General features: G+C 51.5%; 2 protein-coding genes across 2 annotated transcripts; both read left to right on the top strand.

The window, feature by feature from the left end:
* Positions 1-224: 224 nt before the first annotated feature.
* Positions 225-2,730, top strand: BCR38DRAFT_485243 (uncharacterized protein; the record flags this gene model as incomplete). Its single annotated transcript, XM_040863854.1, has 3 exons — positions 225-259; positions 2,139-2,521; positions 2,660-2,730. 3 exons carry the CDS (start codon positions 225-227, stop codon positions 2,728-2,730), a joined length of 489 nt encoding a protein of 162 aa, XP_040715520.1.
* A 7,040-nt stretch (positions 2,731-9,770) lies between these two features.
* On the top strand, positions 9,771-10,654 carry BCR38DRAFT_342620 (velvet factor-domain-containing protein; the record flags this gene model as incomplete). Its single annotated transcript, XM_040855960.1, has 2 exons — positions 9,771-9,909; positions 9,969-10,654. Coding segments are annotated over 2 exons (825 nt in total), but the record flags the coding sequence as incomplete, so codon positions are not given.
* Between the last annotated feature and the right edge of the window lie 1,528 nt (positions 10,655-12,182).

Genomic DNA, 12,182 nt, shown 5'->3' with positions numbered 1-12,182 from the left:
TTTGCAATAACCAAAGCATGCATGAATACTTGCTTTCTGGGGAGCGTCAGTTTCCACATAAGGAAGAAGAAATTCAGATTATCTCATAGCTCGTAATGTAAAGCAGGAAAAAGAAAAGATTCGGACGATTTGGGATGAACCCACTGTCCTCACGCTGACCAGGCAGGAACGGTTGATTGGGATCGGATTCTCAGCGATGCTTGCATATTTTTCAATGCTCCAGGATGGCCCAAGATGCCAGCAATATCAGCAGTGCAATGTATGAGACAGTACTCCTATATGCTTACGGGGTGCTGTTGATCGTTGTAACATTCCTGCCGTCAGCTGGATGCCTTGGTGGTTTCTACGCAGTCTAGGCTTAGAAGGGAACTCGTCCCTTGCATGCTGGTCCGTCAACCAATCAACTCTTAGTCACGTTCAAAACAGCTTGCCATAGGTATCTGTGGTGATGGGGGAGACTCAGTTCTTTACCTTGTTTCTTTCCAGCATTACTTGAAGATATAACAACCTCCGCTTGCGTATCCACGAGAAATGACTTTGCGAAGCACATGCCACCCTTAATATGGCCTCAACTGACAAATCGTATGCATCAACACGTCCAATCCATCACATGATGGGCTCATCTTCTTTGTATTGCTACAAAAATCTAGTATTTTGCCTTCAGCTTTGGCAGAGAAGCAACGGGCCGCGATTATATCCGTTGCGGTGCAATATGGATATGGCTACTCGTATAGACCACACAGCGCAACTAACACCCAAAAGACAGACAGCTCAGGAGTATCGTTCGGCCACGATGTCCATATCTACCTCTCGGAACAACAGTAGAGCTTTCACCTTTCCAACTCGCATCGGTTTACTCTATACGTGGAATGTCTGGCTGCTCATTCATACCCTATACAGCTCACCAAGGACACCTGAGCTACCTTTTAAATCCACCAACGGCATCAGAATGTGCTCTATGCTTCCCGTCAGCTTTCCATGCGAGGAGCTCGAGAAGGCATCCCTCAACCTAAGATGCCCACCAGGCAGTCATAAAATCCTCGGGCGACCTGGACAAGCCTGGTTGGGTGGGACGATAGTTATGTTAAACTTCGCAACTGATAGGATGACGGGAAATACACGAGGCAAGGGCGTGGATAGATTGTAAAAACTGGCCGTGGGCGTGTCGCTTTCGGCGGGATAGGATGGTATTTTGGTTAACTTTGGTCTCCTTTCATTTCGGGTTTGTGGCAATTTTCATCATGTTGCTTTCCTTTCCATTCCATTCTAATGTGTCTCATACATATGGCATTAGGCCAGTAGCTGCGAGTATTCTCAGTCTTGATGCTCAATGTAATCAAACTTGCAACTACACATATTATGGGATACTAGCGCATATCGAGGTATTCCCGTCTGAACAAATGTAGCTTGCTTTACATAATCTCGACTGAAAATATGCTATACTTTTCCCTGTGTCTTTTAGTTCATGAAGGCGTGTATTTCTGGACGAACCTCTCGGGGCCAAGGGATTCGGGGATTGTGGCACTTCATAGAATGAAGATTACAGCAAAACTAGGCAAGATGAATTACTGTTGTAAAAGAAATATTCACAAATTGGTATGGAGTAAATACTATGGGAGGCCCTCCACTGTGATGATTTCAAAATAATGAATTAGTTTACAGAAGCCGGCGACTTCGATGATCATGATCATGAGGCGTGTAGTTGCTCGATGAAAGTCTCCTGTTACAACATTAAATATATCACAGGATTCAACACAAGGGAAATCACAATGGTTACTCGTGAAAGCAGCTAGAGTATCATCTGTAAATGTCGGATCAATTATGTCACAAGGCCGCAGACAAATGGAAAGGCCTGATAGGCAGCCTTGATCTGAGGCTCCAATGAATAACACATAAACACAGCAAAGAATCAAACACACCTTTCTTTCTCTTTCCCATCACATCAACTTCTGAAATTCTTCACCAGGAACCTACACACATCGCTGTCCTTTTCTTGCTGTGGCTGACGCACATTACGGCCGAGCAGAGACCAGGCGCTCCTGAGCTACGATGGCCAACGATATTCGAAGATCCTAGACTCCACCTCAACATCGCTGGTAGAGATGTTGCGAATTTCTCCAATCTGAAGCAGACCAAAGCGACAACGACTTCCCTGAATATGGACCCAAGTGGTCGAGCATCTTCGAGGACCCCGGATTGCTCCTCAACATCGCGAAGAAAGACATCGAGAACCTGCTCAATCATGTGTCGGATAAGAAAGACAGAGGCACTCCAGAATACGGACAAAATTGGTCGACCATCCTGGAGAACCCTGGCTTCCATCTCAGCATGGCCAACCTCTTCAGCCCCGACCCTAACCACCCTTGGGTTCAGGGACTAAGATGGCCTATCGTCTTTGAGGACCCCGTCTTCCATCTCAATATCGCAGCCAATGGCGTCGGCCACTTCTTTGGTGCTTCGAAGGAACAATACAGGGCGTGGCTACACGAGTGTTGCCAATGCAGCCTTGGATACCACCCAGGTAGGACCTCTGTTTGCCCATGGAATACTCTGGGGCCCGGGTTTGAACCCCTTGAGCTGGGGTGGCATTGGATCCAGGAGCTGGTAGGTCTTCGTTCTACCCAGAACTTCGAGCCCTTACTGACTCGTGGCCGAGCAGGTAGTACAACAGCTACTGCGCAGTCTGCACAGGGTGGAGCTGTAGTCACTGGGTCTCCATTTGCCGTCTAAAAAGCGCTGGTATGGGTGATTATGGCGCCTTAGTAATGGGTATCATGGTGCGTGGAGGGGTTTTATTGGCTCGGGGGGTGGAGTGGGTGTTTAGGGCTCCAACTCTACTGCCAGTGTAGAGGATATGTGAGGCCCAATGACGAGTCCCATCAGCGAGAGCATGTAGAATGCTTTGAAACCAAAGGCGTCAGAGGCGGTGCCCGTCTGCCGAGGTTGGTCAGGGGCTGACTTCTGCACGTTGGGTGCGCTCTATGATGGCTTCTGGTTACCAATGGATCGGAGAAGACGCCCTTGGGAAGACGATAGATGATACTCAACGATAATGAGCTTGTGCGTCCGTGAAAAGTACCGGCGCCTCTCGTTTTACATGCAGAATCGTCTAGAAGCCGCTTGTTTAGTATCTTCCGACGTCTCGGTAACTCGATCAAGTTTGAGACAAAACCTCAGCAGTCGCTTAATATGTCACGCAAGACATGGATTACATTTGATTCTGGTGACCAGGTCGCTCTCTAATCGGATATGATTCATCTTAGACCGTTGTCACAGCTCCGGAACAGACCAAGTATGCAAGACAACCGTTCTTACCAACAATAGAACACCGTCACCACCAAGCAACCAATCCCCAATCGAAATTCCGGCTTGGTAACATGCATCTCCGTGTCACGGAAACGTTCCAAACCGCCAGCCCGTGACGGGTAGTGACAGGCGCCACATCTTAGGGCAAAGAATCGAGAGGAGCAGCAGCAGCAGCAAGGGAAGATTGGTCGGCATCAATGTTTCACTGCATCCATCTTCGTGCCACTCGTTTCTATAGCAAGGGGCGGCTTGTGTTTCCGGTCGGAATGGATCCTAGCGACCACATGGCATCATCCCCGTGCATGCTTGATCTCGGCGGCTCGGTGCAGGTCATTCATCTATCTCAGACGCGAGGGGGCGCCGGGGAGGCGGGACACGATAGACGGTGTGTCCATGCTCTTTGCATCGACTGGGCATCAGAGTTATTTCGGTTCAGCTCACTTATCAGATAAAAGGTGTGAGTTTTTAGGGAAAGAGAAGGCGAAGCATAGGCAATGTGAAGACGACATCCAGAAGAAATGTCGAGAAAGGAAATAGGGCTATGCGAAGCATTTAGTGCAGATTGCAGGCGTAGTGAAGAGAGAGGCAGAGCGAATTTCACTACGGCCAATGCCGTGAACGGGAGATCTATCTGGGGTTGAGGAGCACCTTGGTTAGCAACATTCTGGTGGTTAACCTGTCTGGAGGAGCTCTTATCCATTTTTCGGTCGGATAGTCTACTTTTCAGTCTTCCCAAAACAGAAAGCAGTTTCGTCTTCAAGAGCCAGAGACGTCGACCTGGCGAAGACTGCTTTCGCAATAGGTATGTCATCGTGAGTTGTAGTCGATTTAGGGGCATGCCCTACTGGATGTCGTGTGATTCGTACGGGCATGGCCATGCTTCCCCTCCCTGCACATGACAATCGGCTCCTCATATTGGTAATTTCCTATTGTATCGAGTCGTTTCTGCTCGATATCCACGGAGTGCTCAACATAACGTAAAAGCTTGGTCTTCGCTGTCTTGTTTAGGCCACTAATGCTCAGCTTATCGATCTCCAGGGGCGGTTGCAGGAAAACACGAGCTCCGGAATGCATCATTGGCCACTATTTTAAAGCTCGCCATGTTGTTTTCCAATACTCATATGCAATGCATCATTCTGAGTGTATAAGAGCATAATTAGGGACGTCAGAAGCGACCACACGACAGAACCAACCACCCCAGATGACAAACAACGCCCACCCTGGCTTCTAGGATGTTTGGCCGAGGATAGAGGCGACGACCGGCTTGTCTCGGTAGGTAAGCTAGCTAGCAGCCGGGGCAGTGATAATCGCGTCACACAAGTGCGACGGACCGCTGAGCAACCGACCCGATCCCGTTGTGTGCCCGCCCGACCGAACAGAACAGGGCAAGAAGAAGCGAGTGGAGAGCATGTGAGAACGTACCACTACTCACCAGTGGTAAGATTTATCGAGGCGTTGTGGAGGCGTTAGACAATAACCAAGAGTCTGGTTGGGCGCTTCTCCATTTCTGGGGGTTTAGTGTTGAGAAGCATGGTACCGTCTATGATGTCTTGCGGTTGAGTATGCCTGTCTATGGGGTAACCGTATAATTATTATCAATCCATTGTCTTGATGGCTGTACCCTGATGATTTGGCGAAATCTCGCGAGAACGGACGGGGTCGTTGACGGAACCGACTGGCCCCCGAGCCTACGACAGCGTTAGATCTAACTAACTAGTATATAGTCAACCGCCACTCACCCAACTACATCAACTTGTCGTCATCAACATCGTCGAGTCATGCCGGTGCGCCAGGGCAAAAACTCCAGCATCAATTAGTTGCAAGCTGCGGACACGAACTAGCCGGACGAAAGCTTGATATCAGCCATGGTTGCAACAAGGTACCCAAACAGGCAGGCCAGTCTCTAGTGCTCGTATCTGGTCATCCGAATCGAGTTTCGTGCCATAGCTTTACTTTCTGATGCCGTGGCCTTGACCATTCATTGCATACATGGGTGCTGTGGCGTCAAATCCCGGTTTCCCGGGAAAAAAAAGAGAAACCTGGGAAATCGGAGATCCTCAGTTCCTTGGTAATAACCTAGAAAGCATCCGGTAGTTTACTATATTCCAAATCCGATCTCCAGCATCATGGCACTGGACAGCTTGGGGGAAAGAGCTCTGAGAGCGCAGCGAAGCTTGATGTATCATAACACCTCGGGTTGTCGTTAGAGTTTAGCCGTACTGTTGTGCGGCCATCAGTAGAACAGCACACACAAACCCTCAAACAGGGATATCCTAATATTAGTCTGCTTAAGTCAAGTCACTCGGCAGAAGCATCACACGTCGAAGGACCCAAATCCTCTGGGAGATCTGAGATACGAAGCATCTAGCTAAGCTGGAGACTTTCGCCAGCGGTTCGGATGTATATGTCTCCTTATATCCGCCCCTGGATGCAGGTGATCTTCGGGGTGTATGCAGAGTTGACGCACATAACTCGCCAGGTGTGATTAGTTAGTGTGTTGCTTACTCTTGAGCTTCTTTCTGTTGACCACAGACCAAACCGTGGCGCCTGTCAATACTCAAAATGCCACGAGTTTCGAAACTCTAAAGGGCGCCGAAGAAACTCACAATCATGCCATTTCATCTTCGACAGAGTTTCTTGGTGACTCCGTCGAGCAGTGGCAAAGTTGAGTTCCTAGACACAACCAGAGGGCTGGAAACTTCATCACCCAGTATCACGGGTCTGTTTTTCTGGGCCGAAGAGAAGCTTGATTCACAGCAAGGGTGAATTCGTTGGGACCCGCTGACAACATAGTGCATCGTCCATGTTTAGTAATTGACCGACAAGCAAGCCATCTTGCTCGTGAAAGAGCACCTCTGAGCTGATATCAGGCCATGGAGGCGGATACGCTGTAGAGAGCATGCGGATACTGATGATGAGCAAGTGTTCCTTCGATGTTGAACCAACGCCACCGAAGCTGGAACGGTAGTGAAGCAGTCGGTTGGTTGCGGATCCTCACGCGCGGGTAGGGTCGTCGATCACGGTGATCCATCATTGTGGGGGGGCTGTGTTGAAAAGGGATCAACCATCCATCTGGAGTTTGTCTTACTCAGGACACCACCACTAGGACCAGGTCGGTCGGTCGGTCGGTCGGTCGGTGCCAGGTGAGCAAACCAACCTTGCCTAATGATCCAAATTCCGACTTCGTGGAGAGAGAGTAGTTGCTACCTTGACTATACACATGGTATGTCCGTCACCAGAGTGTGGTGGGCGGCTTTGCCTTTTTGTCCGCCTGAGTCATCACGTTACATTGCGTTTTCGCGGCCATCAAATTCAGGTTATTCCAGCTATTGGAAGCCAGTATCGAGAATACATCGCGATGGTATCTCCGGACAATTCCAGGATCTGGCCAATCAGCCTGCCTGGCAATGTTCCATGTTGGTCCATTGACGGGACCCTCGTCAACTATTATGGCCTGGATGCAGTTGGCTAGTAGCAACAATACGATGACAATGCACATGCGTTCTTCGAGATGCCGCGACAGGCCTTATAGTATGCAGGTCAAAGTGTGTGGTGTGGAGGCTGGGCGCGGTCGTCTGTCTGCACATGCACCAAGCAAGCAACCACAAATGCAGAACCTGGATCGGGGGCAGGCACACCCACTTGGGGAATAGACTCTTGGCCGGCTGTATCGGAAGGCAAATTGTACTGGGCGACCGCGCCATCCATGAGAATGGGGAGATATCTCGTGTCGCTTTTCTGCTTGCTGGGATAGCCTCACATGAAGTGATGCCATTCCGAAGTGTTCAGTGCGCAGCTAGACGAAGCTGAGCTAGTACGTAGAGATGTGCTTTGGCCGCCGCATTTCAAGATTGACTTTGCGTGCGGTTACTAGTCCCGTTTTCACACTCTAATAACCGCCGCGCACCAAGCACCCTTGGATAAATTGCACTTTTTTTAGTGCGATTCTACAGTGGCATCACGCGACGCCCGTGGCTGTGACCAGGTGTGTGGGGATCACTTAGCGAAGGGAGATATCATCATGGATTTGTTTCAATTGTCGTCAACGAACATGTGGTTGAAGCTAGAGTCCATCAGAAGCAAGCCATAAGACAGCCCGGAAGCCGAGAATGTATAAACCACGTGGGACAACAATTGTGGTGAAGCCAACTTACTAGCGAGATTTGTTTTGTGTTGAGTAACACGAGATGATAACCGTCGTGCCAGTGACAATAGCTAGCACTGTACGCGATTTCTTGTGCTATCGTTTAGACTTCTGACCATCCCCAGACGGGCGGAATTGAGTTTGTAGACAGCGCGCCCGCCGTCACGGTTTTCGGGCTGCCAGTTCGTAAGTAGTTTGCGCCACCCAGACGTCAGAATCATGCTCGAAATCCAACTGGCGGCGTCTAGTTTCTATCTTAAGTTCTACGATGGCGGTGCGGTCCCGCGATGAGCGGTCAGCGTTGCAACGACGCCCCAAAACCAGGAGCATGGCAGAGGAAATGCCGGTTGGATGCAGACACACACCAGACAGGCACTGGGTTGGTACCTGATATGATTGGCCGTCCCAACTCATGTAGAGCGCCGTGTTCACCTCATTATCCTTGGTACTATCGCGTCGAGACTCGCATTGCAACTGCATCAATTCAAGTCTGGTTTCTGGCCCCGCAGCATTCTCGGATGTGATTCCAGAACTGAACCATGAATCAAAATGACGGCGGACGATCAAGAACTAAAGAAGTAGGTAATCGTAATGATAGCGGTACAAAACCCAACCTAGCCTGGCCTTTGATAGCCCGGATTTGTTGCGCGTCATTTGCCGCGGCCCTAATCATCCGGGTATAGCCTAGCTTCCCAGAACAATCCACAGTGCGTCTTCGGTAATAAGGCCTTCTGGAGTCACTGGTGGATCTGGTGTTTGACCAGGGTTGGTACGGTTATTTTCCCACTGCAACCATAGATTCATAGCCAAAGCAAGACGGTGCCGAAATGGAGCCCAGGACTGGGTGGTCAATCGCTTGCACCGACCGACTGGGTTCGCTCCGGGCGTGGCCTTTGGAATGAACGTGTGATTGGTGACGAGCTGGATTCCGCTAACTCCACTCGGGTATTTCAGGCAGGCCTTGTGGGTCTTCCAGTTGAACCAGGCCCCCAAGCCCCCCTCCCCAAGGGAAGGAAACTCGAGAAGCTTGGCGAGACTTTTACCTCTAGCAGGCTCAAGGTACCTCCTTTGGGTGTGCTGGCACGCAAGGGCACCTCCATCGGGTATGCAGAAACGCTAGAGCATCATGTACTCGTGTTTGGGTGCCTGACTTGTGTGCAAACCTTGGGGAGGGGACACGACGCTATTGCGCAGATTTGTTTTGGTGGACAACGGGCGCTACGGGGCTTTCTGGTGGTGCCAGAGATGTGGATGTAACGCAGAGTGCCGTTGGAAAGAAACTTGGGTAGTGAGGTAGTCTCCAGCGTTGTGGATGAGAAAGCACGCAAGCAACAAGCAAGCGTTTCCTCTCAGTCCTGGGACTCTGGTTCCTGGGAATGTCGACTTTTGGACGCTTGCCCGCTTGGAGCCCAGCGATCTGGGATTGTGAGCAAAACAACTCGGTGCAAGATACATCCTTGCGTCTGGTAGATGGAGCGAGGGTCTGTGGGCACTGGCTGGACACCCAGCCAGTAACGAGCCAGCCATCGACATTGATGCAGTGTGGGCGGGTCGTACACCGGCCGGGAGAAGACCCCAAAAAGACCCATGCAACAATCATGGGTCCCAATCTGCCCCCATTTGCTCCACCCACACCAGGGCCCATCATATGTATGTATGTATCCCTTGGGAAGTGCCCCCCAATCTTCCTCCATTCGTGGGAGAGCGACTCCTTCCTCTCCTTTCCTCATCCTCTCGATCGACTGAACAATCAGGCGCTACTTTTATTTTTATTACCCTCGTTCCCATCTGCTAACTTGTTGGCTGACAACAACATTCTCGAGAGAAGCGACGGTGTGGACAACCAAACATCACGACGACGGCACCGAAAACTCGCTAGGGGCCGTTTCTGGCCTGTCTTTGCGTCGGCCAGTTGTGAGGCATTTCGTATAACCGCCCGAGCCCACCCTTCCCACTTGCCGGGTCCATCCCTCGACTCTCATAACACCGAAAGCCAGCGCTTCGGGTCCCAATTCAATCAATCAAATCAAATCACCGTCGTTCATCCTTTAACCTTCACCCCAACCCAACCAGGTGGTCGGTCTCGTTGCCTCTTCGTTTCTCTTCCACAGTTTCGGGTTTGTCCATTGCCCATAGTCGATGCCACATTTCTTTCAGTTGAATTAAAACATCACAATTGTCTACGGCGACCCGACAGCCCGGGACGCCCAACTTGTTGTCGTTCGAGGCCGCATAGTTCTTGGCCTCGATTGCTCGTAAGTCCTCGTCGTCCTGCCGCCGAAGACATGAATGCTCATGACACCCTAGCCCTGCCGCCATGATGGCCACTACCACCACCATCAGTGACGAGTCCTGGGGCCGTGTCTCACGCAGGACCGCCAGTGGTAAAACCCTTCATTACGTTCTGCGAGTACTTCAGCAGCCTGAGCGTGCTAGAGCATGCGGCTCTGGACCGAAGTGTAATGCTCTTCCCATCTCCAATGAAGCGGAGCGTTGTCGAGACTGACTTGTGATCTAGCCTCCGCGGATCGTCGGCCGGTCGATCCACCCCCGATTGTGCAGTTGCACATCTACGAAGGCGAAAATCCCCACACGGCCAAAGATGTCACGTTTGATTATAATGCATTCTTCTTCCTGTATGTTTCGCTCGAAAATGCACGCCCAATCGCCCACGGCCGGGTGCAGACCCCAGCAGCCACTTCGCCGCCCGTTTTGACGGGCATGCCCGTCTCGGGATGTGCCTACCTCGACCGCCCCGACCCCGCTGGATATTTCCTCTTCCCCGACTTATCTGTCCGCCACGAAGGACCGTACCGACTATCCTTTGAGCTGTACGAGCAGAGGAAGGAGCGCGGGGATTTCGACCTGCCCGACCCGACAGCCAACCCAGAGGTCCTCGAGGAGGATGAATGTTTCAACCACGTGCTGGGCATCAAGTCCCAGAAGTTCCATGTCTTCAGCGCAAAGAAGTTCCCCGGCCTGGCGGAAAGCACCGCGTTGAGCCGCACCATAGCAGAACAGGGCTGCCGCGTGCGGATTCGGAGAGATGTTCGCATGCGACGACGTGAGGGCAAGACCAGCAACAACGACGAGTTCGAGCAGGCACAGCAGGATGAGCTGGCCAGGCAACGGAGGACCCAGTCTCCCGCCGATGTGTATCGGGCCCGGTCTGCAAGTAATTCCAGCATGGACCGGGCACCCTACGGACGGCGGATGTCTGGAGTTGAGTACGGGCCATCACCTATAGCTGCCGCCCAGCTTTCAAGGGGTATGTTGTCTTTCGGACAAGGCGGCTACGGGTCTTGCCAGCCTCCCATTGCGCCGCTGTCGACTCCCGTCTCTCCGGCACACCCGCCATACCCCCAGGGACACCACGGTGGTTCCTACCACGCGCCATCCAGTGCGTCGACCTATGGGCTACCAGGGCACTCGTATGGAAGACCCCCATCCGCTCATGAAGACAGACGGCCCTCCCTGGCATTTTCTACGACGTCTTCGTACGGGCCAATGTCACGTCACCAACGCCCGAGCCAGTCCTCCACGTCCTCTCTGCCATCCATTGATACCAGCATCATGTTCCGCAAGCCGTTGATGATGGACCAGTCACCGGTCATCAGCCCTAGGTCGGACCTCCCTTCATACAGCGCCCATGGACTACCGCCGACGCCGCCCGCTCGATCTGGGAAACGGTCCCTGGATGAAAGCGCAGGCAATGAGAGCCAGCCCATGGTCTACAGGCGGGCCTCTGGGAAGAACGTCGAGAAACAATACATGGGTTATCCGGATGAGCAGCCCATCGAGTACTACTCGCGAGCTTCAACAGACGATACATATCTGAAGGAAGAGGAATCCTATGCTAGGAAACGACCTCACCTAGGAACCGCGTGAGACGGGCGGGCTTGAGGCGTTGTCGACTGAAGACAATGACTGGATACCCTATGCCTCATCACGGATTGGTCCAACCGGCAGGATTTGTATATATGTGCTAGCGACGGCATTGATGTCTTTTTTTTCGTTTTCATTTTGGAGAATGGCGTTACAGATACTTACGCTCACACGATTTGCATACAATTCTTTTTCCTACGGTGTATTTCGTGGTAAAGTGTGTTCTATCGTCGCGTCGGGTTGATGGCGACCCAAAACCAGGGACGCTAGCGACAGTTGAGACTTTCTTGTGTGGACTGATGGTACGGATCTTGGTATATATAACCTCTTTAGAGCGAGGGGCACTTTGGGAGAGCTTGATGGACTATGTGGAGATTTTAATTGCTACATTTGAGAGTCTATTAGAGGATTTGTAAACGTGGTGAACTTTGGTGCCGAGAACTATAGAGGGCTGGTATTGAGTGCCTCTCCAAATACGGAACTGAACTATTCTGACGAAATTGTCACGAAATGACAGCAGTACCCATGCCTTCACACGATACTGTTCCGACTTCACCGCGTGTTGCCGTCGCCTGTTCCAACGACGGAGTGGACTTCCCTGCGGTTGCTAGGTTGGCCAAGCTCGTATGGGGCGCATCCGCACTTGCTGCCGCTGCCATGTGGGTTTATCCACGACCTGACTTCAACCAATAGAGGAGCTTCAGGGCAGGAACACATGAACAAAGCTTGTCGGCAATGCTTCTCAATCATGTTGTTATGTACCAGACAATAACTCACCGACTTACTATGGCTCGAAAGATCTCCATCTGGAAGCATAGCCGGCGAGGCAACGTGTTTGTGGGTTCCG

Source organism: Pseudomassariella vexata, assembly GCF_002105095.1.
Source record: "Pseudomassariella vexata strain CBS 129021 chromosome Unknown BCR38scaffold_7, whole genome shotgun sequence".
Lineage (NCBI taxonomy): Eukaryota > Fungi > Ascomycota > Sordariomycetes > Amphisphaeriales > Pseudomassariaceae > Pseudomassariella > Pseudomassariella vexata.
Note: the sequence above shows the minus strand (reverse complement) of the source record. Positions and strands in the feature narration are given on the sequence as shown.